The 9,713-nt window shown below is 40.5% G+C and overlaps 1 protein-coding gene across 1 annotated transcript in view; it reads right to left on the bottom strand.

Annotated features, from left to right (window-relative positions):
- tmprss15 (transmembrane serine protease 15) overlaps window positions 1-9,713 on the bottom strand; it is a 31,757-nt gene that overhangs the window by 18,877 nt on the left and 3,167 nt on the right. The window contains exons 5-16 of the mRNA XM_014033260.1: window positions 7,187-7,326; window positions 6,531-6,581; window positions 6,339-6,458; window positions 5,829-5,934; window positions 5,455-5,564; window positions 5,128-5,268; window positions 4,900-5,049; window positions 4,556-4,658; window positions 3,730-3,892; window positions 3,512-3,653; window positions 2,703-2,756; window positions 1,485-1,574 (exon numbers count right to left, since the gene is read on the bottom strand). Coding sequence (XP_013888714.1) covers window positions 1,485-1,574; window positions 2,703-2,756; window positions 3,512-3,653; window positions 3,730-3,892; window positions 4,556-4,658; window positions 4,900-5,049; window positions 5,128-5,268; window positions 5,455-5,564; window positions 5,829-5,934; window positions 6,339-6,458; window positions 6,531-6,581; window positions 7,187-7,326 — 1,370 coding nt within the window. The remainder of the gene's footprint in view (window positions 1-1,484; window positions 1,575-2,702; window positions 2,757-3,511; window positions 3,654-3,729; window positions 3,893-4,555; window positions 4,659-4,899; window positions 5,050-5,127; window positions 5,269-5,454; window positions 5,565-5,828; window positions 5,935-6,338; window positions 6,459-6,530; window positions 6,582-7,186; window positions 7,327-9,713) is intronic.

The raw sequence follows: 9,713 nt of genomic DNA on the forward strand, positions 1-9,713 counted from the left end.
TAATTGGAGCGCGTCAAATGCCTGGATTCCCCCGCACCCAGAAGCGACTAAAAGGTTGGATTTGATAGTCGCTACAATAGCTTTTTACATCTTTTTTCATCCCTGGCCAGTAGGCAATTTGCTTTAACGCTCTGAAAGTAGCTTTAAAACCCTTATGTCCTGCGGACGGAAGGTCATGAGCATGAACTAACATTGATGAAAGTTTTTCTGATGGTTAATTGGACACAATATGATTTTGCCCAACCCCAATGGGCTTAGATTTTAAGATTCATTTTTTAATCTTAAATAAAATATGTATTCAAATTCACATTAATTCTTTTATCTCCCCCCAAAATGAAAATGAGCATAAAACAAAAACTTGGAACCCAAGAGGATAAAAGTGGTAGGGCCACTATTTAAGGGTGGGGGCGTTGCCCCTCCTGGCCACTCTCACTCGTGGCACCCCTGGTGATTGACAGGCTATGTTCCACAGAGGAATGACAGCTTGAGTCACAGCATCACATTTCTCCCTTCGATGCCAGAGACAAACAGAGRTTTGTTTGTGGTTCTAGTAGGGACAAGACGGTTCTGATTTGTGAAGGCTGAGGGTTAGTAAGCACCACAGAGATGATTGTTTTCCATCACCCTGYCCACTCCACAGCTGTGTGAGCAGATCAGCTGACTGGGGTGCCAGAAAGAACATGTTTGGCCAACTGGGGAAATCCCCGGTAGACTAGTCCACCCCTGAGGAAAGTGGAGGTGCAGCTTTTGACCGCGGTTTACAATAATTTCATTGTGCTCTCTGTACGATGACCATAAAGGTCTCTCTAATAGTGACTCATGAGCATAAATATTGGTGGGGCAGACATTAAATTCCTGAATCAATATCAACAWGAATGTTATAATTTGTGGCMYATTTTTGATTAAAAGATAGATGTTAGGCCTACTTGTCTTTTTTCTCTCCCTCYTTGCAGATTTTGTCTTGTGTCAAAAACATCTGGTCTAACAGTGAATGAGAGAAACACTACCTGCACCAACCACCAAGGCACCAAGTCTTTTTACTTTAACTGTAGGTAAAATGGATCAGAAAGGACACCGCTTTGTGAATATGATTTCTAATTTAATTTTTAGTATTAATACAGCAGATTAACTGAGTTAAATGAGGCTTGTCCTGTGAATTAATTTTAATTATTCATTTCCTTCATTTAACCTGGTAAAACCCCAATGAGATTGGGATCTAATTTGCAAGAGGAACCTGGGCAAAATGTATAAAGGCAAACAAATGGTGAACTATGTATCTTACTGTAACTCCAAGACCTTAAACAAAGCTCTAATTCACAGACAGATCATTCAAAATCACAGCTCTATATTAGCACAGAGTTAATAGTCGGCACAGATGAGGTTAAAAATGTCCTAACCTAACCCTAACTGGTCACAGCATGACTCCCATCAGCACTCCACCACAGCCGCCTCATGACATAAAGATCCAAGACAGGCTTACTCACACTCAGCCAAATTTCCATAGTAGTGAGGGTAGTTTGGAGAGCTGAAGGAAGAGTTTGGTTCCCAGAGGTCAAAAGGTCCTCCACAGTCAGCTGCACAAATTAGGAGAAAGAGGGTCAGGATTAACTAGGATCAACATCACACGTGTGCTAATGGCTCTAGTCAGGTACAGAGATTTGATCAAAAATAACACAGCACACACTACACAACAAGATAACAAGACTGGACAACAGGGACTACAAAAGACAAGCCTACAATGTAGACTACACAACAAATATTAACAAGACAGGAGTACACAACAAAAACAACACAAAAATCCTGTACCAGAGGAACACATTAGTGGTGTTAGAGCACTTCATTCACCTGCTTAGGCAGCATGGTTAGAGTTTGACCACAGGCCCTTTGTAAAAACATACATGACTTACATGTAGCAAGAATGAGGGGAGAAACAGAAGGGTGATACTGTTTCTGCACTCTGACACACTATTTTTACCTGTCGGGAAACCATGTCAGCTTTGTTGATCAATAACCTTTCCACCTTTTAAGAAATTAGACTCATACAACTCTCACATGTGGAATAAACTGCTTGAGGGTCTCAGACTTCAGTCTGATCTGACCTCATTTAAATCTAARTTAAACTTTCTTTTTTAATATTGCTTTTAACTAATTGCTCCTAAAACTGTTTGTACTGCTTTAAAAGGGCAATATTGTGTTTCTCAGGCATGTATTTAAATTCTATACCATAATAAAGGAAATACGTCACCTTCAGTTGTTAAAATGTTGTTTATATGTTAAAATAGAAAACAAACTTGACTTCTCATCATATCAGTTTCCAAACACCTTGAAATTGGCCTCTGTCTCTTTAAGAACCACCTTCAGCTTCTGTCCCGCCCATTTCTGCACATCATCACAGCTGCTTCTCTGCTTTTTACAACCTGGAGCATCGTAGCACACTTTGTTGTAATGATAATAAAAAAGCAGCAAGGTTATACAATATTGGTTTTGTAAAATTGCATCTCWGGAWACAAATGAACCTTTCATTTGGACCAGAAATGATGTTTTCTGAAGAACCAGAGTGAYTGCAGAGAGGATGTTTCAGCTGGTGAGATTATTTCAGTCATCCTTACACATACACGTGTACTGAACATAAGAAGTTACAAATGCTAATTGTAGAGCACACATAGACCAAACAAAACAACATGACTTGTTTTTCAGCTTACCTGGACAGGTGACAATGGTGTTTTGAGTCCTTCTGAGTCTTGGAATTGCATCACCTTTTAGTGATAATCTTGTTATTAGTCCACTGTTAAATTCCCTTTTGTTCAGCTATCATCCATAAAGTGGCTTGAACTTATATAACTTTTTTCATCAGAGAGTTACTTCCAAAAATGAAATCCAACCATTTTTTAAGAACCGTGTCATCCTTGTGAAGCTTTAAAACAGGGTCGTTTCGTTGGCATCCAAAAGTCCATTTCCTAAAAGRCATTTTTGATCCGAACAGGACTGGAGGGAGAAGTGGTTAGTGTTGGAGCTCAGCAGACATGGTTTCACCTGGTGTTTGCTAATTGTTGCTGCTGATAGCCTGCTGCTTGCAGGAGTCATGGGATGGGCCAGGGGGTGGGGAGGTGTCCTCTGTGATGAGGAAGCCCGGTTCAGAGACACAGCCCGGAGGAGGAACCAGGCCCAAAGGTGGTTCTAGCTGCCCTACTTGGTTGCCTCAGGACACTACAGGATTTCTCAAACATGCATGAATGAGTCAAAGTACGACTCTGGGCATGGAGAACATTGTAACATGATATAAAACTCAAAATGTCGGTTTTCATTATATTGCCCGTTTAATAATCGCTTTTAAATGCTTTAATATTTTATCTTGGTGTGTGTGTGTGTGTGTCTGTGTGTGTTTTTCTGTGTGTGTGTGTGTGGGTGTGTGTGTGTCCTTGTTCATATTAACATGCATTTATTCTCTAAAGCACTTTGAGTTGCCTTCTGGTGTGAAATACGCTACACAAATAAATTAGCCTTTTCTCACCTGGTATGGGGGGCAGTGTGATTGGAGGAGGGACGTTGGTTGGCTCAGGTGGACCGGCACCACAGGCATCAGAAGTCAGTGTGATGTCATCCAGAGCGATGTCATTTTTTGTACCTCCTTTTTTCAGAGCTTCAAAGATCACCTGCAGAGGCCATGTAATCAGTGAGTTGATCAACCACACTGCCTCAGCTAACAACTTCCTGTGTGATGTCACTGACTGTGGCCTCTGTGGTCAGGTTGAGGGTCACCTGGCCATAGTTCCAGGTGTCACCAAAGTTCCCGTCTTTCTGGAACACCACAGTAACATTGGCACTAGTCTGCGACAAAGATGGACTGAGCAGGACTTTGAGACGATGAACATCTTCACCAAACATGTGATACCTGCAAACATGTTTACATTGTACAGATTTATTTATTTTTAATCTTTTACAGAAGTGTATTTATTTCTTATTGAATTGTTTGTTGGGGTCTATTAGTCTTGTAACACATGATCAGTGTTATGATTGTGTCTATGTTAATGTTTTACTCTAGTTTTCTGTCTCGTCATCTGTTCTCTTCCTCCTGTCTGCCTGTGCTCTAGCCCCGCCCACTCACACCTGATCCTCATGTTTCGTCCCCAGGTGTATCTTGTTTCTAGTCATTAGTTTCACTTTATATTCTGTTCAGTGTCTTAAGTGTTTGTCAGTTTTGTAGGCATCTGATCCATACTCCAGTCTGGAAGGTGGCAGTAATGCACCTAAAAGTTGTTTGCCAACCGCCATTAAACAGAAGAAGAAGAAGAAGAAGAAGAAGAGTTTGTCAGATCCTTGTTAACTATTTATGTGTTCTGTTAGATGTTCAAGTTCTTGTTTCAAGCCAAAGTCAAGGTTTTGTATTTAGTTTGCTGCCACGTCAGCCTCTTGTTTTCATTTTATTAAATATTTTTCCACCTCACTCAGTCTTGCACCTGAGGTTCTTACCTAACCAGGCCACTCATGACAATCAGTTGTTAAATGAGTATCCTGCCTAAGAGTTTGCACTGGTTTTGTTTGTTTGCATGTTTACCAGAAGCTTAAACACATTGGTTGTAACAGAGTCAGAGGGAGGCTGTAAATTCTAAAGCTCTTCTGCCATTGGCCAGGACTCATAGGAGTGACAATGTAGAAGCCTGTAAGACAATAATACAGATTAATACAAAGTCATCAATACAAATCCATCATTGTGAGTTTTATTACAAAATTTTCCTTTATTGCCACTTTAGGGACAGCTTTAATTCAAACACCAGCTAACCCTGACCAACAAGTGGGTAAAGATGTAGACACTGCCACCTACAGGACGTGACAATTAAGACTCATCAAACATAAGGCAGTCCTTTAACTGACAACTGAGGACTTCTGGTTCTGACTCACCTGAGCTGTTCCCCAGGGTGTGATCTGAACTCGGTCCTGTAAAAGGAGGAAAGGTAGCCCGACTGGTTCTGACCCAGTCACCATCATCATCTTGCTGCTGCCGCCAGAAACACAGGCCAGGTTCAAAGCTGCAGCTGAGCTTCTCCTGGACTGAAGCCAGACGAGGACATCTTTAGATGTCAGGAAATGTTCACATGGCTCTTCTTACACCAAGACTGGAAGTCTTACCAGACAGAGCAGATTTGTTGGCACTGCTGTATGAGGCTTTGAACCCAGAAAGACTGTTAAAATCATCTGAAGTGAACTCCACAGTTGATTGATCGCTCATCAGCCACACAGTCCCAGGAGGGATGGAGCCTGAGATCTCAGCTGCCAATCAAAAAAAGGACGGATAAAAAGTCACCTGCAGCAATCAGAGCTGTGTTCTGATTCTCCACATCTTGGTTTTAGTCAGATCAAAAGTGAAGTCATGAAAAAACTGAGTCAACTTTAAGTTACTTTGTCCTGATGTAGTTCAGCAGAACTTTGTAAAAAGTGATGAAATGATTAATTTACCTGTGAGTCGTTTGTTTGATCCAACTCCTTCATAAAGTTTCAGAGTGTCTGTTGTTTCCTCAGTCTCAAAGTGATGGAAGTTCAGCTCAACCCAGAGTCTGTCACTGACCCTGAAAACATGGTGCTTTTTACAGGTGTAATATAAGGAAGAACAAGTGTCATCTCTTTTCTTTCTTCACCAGTAWACTGTTTTTAGTTGTGAAGTGAAGTGATGTCAGGCCAGCATTGTAAATAATAATTTGTTCTTAATGTTCTGCATGATTAAATAAAGGTTAAATAAATAAAAAAGAAAATGTGATGATGCAATGTTACCACAGTGTCTAACTGTGGGAAAYTGTGTTGAAATGCTTCACACTTGTGTGTTCAGCTCCCACCTGATGATCCAGCGACAGAACATGCTGTTGTTGTACGTCTCAGACTGTGATGAACTGAATGATCCGTTTGGTCCTCCCAACAAAAACTGCCCATCACAACCTGTAGCTATGGAAACCAGAGACAGGAAGTCATATAAAAATGTGTGAAGCACCTGGGCTGAAAAGTTCTGCTGGTTGATGCTAACAGATTTATTTAACTTATAAGAACATCACATAGTTATTTTCACTTGGACTTTGAATTTGATTAACAATCATTTGATTAGAAAATAATTGTTTGTTTGGAACTCTTCCACCATCTCCATTTTTAAATCACAGATAAAAACTCTTCTTTTCTTTCAGACATATTCAGTGTAACCTCCATCTCTCATTAACTCTTTTTAACGTTATGTTGTATATGATGTTTTTATTGTTATTTTCTTATGTAGTTTTTTTTCCTTTTTGTGTTTTACTGCATTATTTACTGTGTTTTAATTGTAAAATGTATTATTATTGTTAACAACCTTCACTAACCACATTGAGCAGCAGCTTCATCAGAGCCATCGGAGCATTCGTCAACTCCGTCACAGAACTGATCAATCAGAACACACATAGAACCATCAGCACAGGACATCTGCTCAGGCGGACATGTTGCTGCAAAGAAAACAGAGCTATTGGAAATGGAAGTGACTGAACAGGTGGAGGAAGCACCTGAAGGTGACTCACCTGTTGTAGGTGTAACACTAGCTGCTACTGGTGTCGTCTGCTCAGGTTTCTCTGCAGAAGCACAAACAGTTGTTGGACTTGTCTAAGCTGAAATTGCAAAATTGTCATAAGATGACATTTGTTGTGTCTTGGCACTATTTAAATAAACTGAACTGAACTGAACAGAATTGCAAATTGCTGACCCAGAATGGGAATATTGAAAATTTTATGCCCCGTCTTTGAGGAGGCAGTGTTTTGGAGCTCTGGGGAAGACAAATGTTTTACTATGGCAGAGGTCATCAAGGGCAYTAAAAGGCTCAAGTTTAACTGGACACCAGAATTCAACAAGATTCAATCTGAGAGCCTACTGAACTTTCTGGACATTGTGTGATTCGCATTATTAACACATCTTTTCACTGTTGTATGGAAGATTGGAACAACACCTGTGAAGTGGCAGATTGAGGTGCTGATCCCTATTTTTAAACTGTGGACTAGAAAATTTGTTCCAACTGTTGGAAACCATACTTAGACTCCACGGTGTTGGAAGACAAGCTTTGATTGACTGCTGAATCTCAGATTCAGAATTAGCAGTATGGCTTTCACCAAAGTCCTTGAACAGTGGACCAGGTTTTCAGTTCTGCAGGGATTGCAACAAATATATAGATATGCACACTCACTTGTGATCTTGATGCTGTTTGTGTCAATCACTAATGTCCCTCCCACTATCTGAAGTCCAGTTTCCAGCTGTTTCTCCACTTCCTTTGTGTCAATCATTTGGTTGAACCAGAGGTCAAAGGTCACTACCACACTGCCAGGCCTGGAGACAGTGATGAGCAGATTTCAGCTAATCGGCATTTGAATCAACAGATTATCACCAACCAATGACATCATCAATCTAATGTTTGAAAGGATGTATGACAGGAAATTGACTGACATTTCAGAAGTGTGTGATTGATCAGTACTTATCTGAGTGTTGTGCAATTTCAGCCTTCACTTATATATGTTCAATGTTCAGCTTACAGCGTAAAATCAGCAGTTCTTTTACTATTAGATCGGTCCTCTGCTTTTGGTACTGTGGGCCACAGCATCCTTTKGAATCATCTGGAATCACTTGTTGACATTCAAGGTACACCACTAAATTTGTTTCAATCCTCTCAAATAGGAGTTTCTCTGTAAATGTAGGACAGCATTCCTCCTCTGTGTCTCCTCTGAAGTATGGTGTGCCTCAGGGRTCGATATTAGCACCTGTCCTTTTTGCCTTGTATTTGCTGCCTTAGGGTTTAATTTTTAAAAAGCAAAAAGTCTCTTTTCATTATTTTGCAGATGACATTCAAATCTATCTACCTGAAACTACAAATGATGGCCAGTCTGTTGAATATAGGCTACAGAATTGTCTTAGGGATGTACAGGCATGGTTGAGAGCAATGGTTCTGAACCTAAATAAGGAAAACAATTCAGGTGAAGAAATTTATCGGGGTTGTTTRTAACTGACTTTTAAAGGCACTRCACRTTTAATAGTATTTTCTTAGGTGAAGTGGAAATTTTAGTTTTATTGTAATTATCTTCAGCTAAATGTGATGTGATTGGGTCAACTGAGGTTGTTGTAAATATACTATATAAACAAACTTTGACTTGACTAAAATCAAACCTCCTGAGTATKAGAATGGAATCTTTGATTGATCGTGAAAATAGTCTTCAAAATTGATAATAGGTGTCATGAATCTCACCTGAYCTCTTTCTCCATGTCATGTCACCTCATTTACCTTGCTCATTGTTTCACCTCTCCTGTCACAGAAATCCCAGTCAGCATCATGTCACTCACCTGTTTTCTCCAGCAGGCTCTCCTCCACCACTGCCCCAGCACCTGATTATTGAACGGTTATCCAAGTAAATGTCTGGTGTTCTCATGTCATGTCTGGTSTGCCTGGCCTCAACTCTCCTTTGGTTTTTGGTTGTTTGTCTCCTGCCTCACCTCTCCTTGGTACCTAATCGGACTCTGACCTCCTGGTTCTGACCCTTGTCTCCTCCACCGGATCTTTGCCTTCTGCTCTCGCCCTTGWCGGACTCGTCCAGCCATCTGCCTCCCGGTTCCAGACCTCAGCCTTCATACCTCAACCAAGAGAAGTCTGCTCCTTTTAACCAAAGTCTGCCTTTCATCTTCAGGTGTATGAACCTCGCTTGTTTAACAGAGTTCCCTGTGGTAAACAAACACGGCCATTGTCCACAACACGAAAGTGTTTGCAAATCCATCGGACATCTTCCCCATCTTGCTACGTCACTCAAGCACTCTTCTTGGAATCCCCATACTTTGAGAAGGTTAGTGGCATAACTTTGTACTTCGTCTGGTTCCCAGTCTGTTTCAGCCACTAACCTTATTCTCTGTTGTGTAGAGCTCCTGATACCCGTGACCCTTGGATCCAGAACCAGCTGCCTGTTTTTAAATAAAATCCTTAAAACTACTCTGGTGTGTGGCAAATCAGTAAAACTCATTTACCAAGTCTTAACATTAGGTATATAAATTTTTTATATTAAATTGCAATATTAGTATTTTTTGGCTTGTCTGTGGTCACACTTTTGGTTTAGAGTTTTATTGGCAAAAGCCACCTCTTGGCAATGTGTTAACCCTTTCTTATTGGATTGACATATTTTCTTCACTTTTTTGCAAAACAGTGAAGACAGATGTCGTCCCACCCATCCAAACTCCATTGTTTTAKCTCTGGTAATCAAACAGAAACCACTGTTTAACTATTAAAAGCTACAYATGTCCATATGAAATCACTAAAGCACCTGTTTGACCTTCCTTCCCAAAAATCATCACTTACTAACCAGTCGGCAGGCCTGTTTTTTTTACCAGCATGGGTGGAGGAGGTTCAAGGTAAATGAGGATGGCTATTTCATATACTGCATTAGATTTATTTTTAAGACTGAGATTTCTTCTTTTTCTGCTGCCTTTAATTTTATTTTAATTTTTTGCATGTTTTTTGTTCTTGTGTCCCAACACAGACGAGCTACCTCTAATGGCAGAACTCTGCAGTTTTCACTCATTTACAGGCCAGCGGTCACTCTTTCAGAGATGAGGATGTTCTCATTCTTGATAGAGAGGAACGTTGGTTTGAGAGAGGAGTAACAGAAGCCATTTTTGTGCCTTCGTGTCCAGTTGTTCTCCTCCTACAACGCTGTTATTGCAAGTATGACTCCACCCCC

The sequence above is a fragment of the Austrofundulus limnaeus genome, unplaced genomic scaffold (genome assembly GCF_001266775.1).
Source record: "Austrofundulus limnaeus strain Quisiro unplaced genomic scaffold, Austrofundulus_limnaeus-1.0 Scaffold1679, whole genome shotgun sequence".
Classification (NCBI taxonomy): Eukaryota; Metazoa; Chordata; class Actinopteri; order Cyprinodontiformes; family Rivulidae; genus Austrofundulus; species Austrofundulus limnaeus.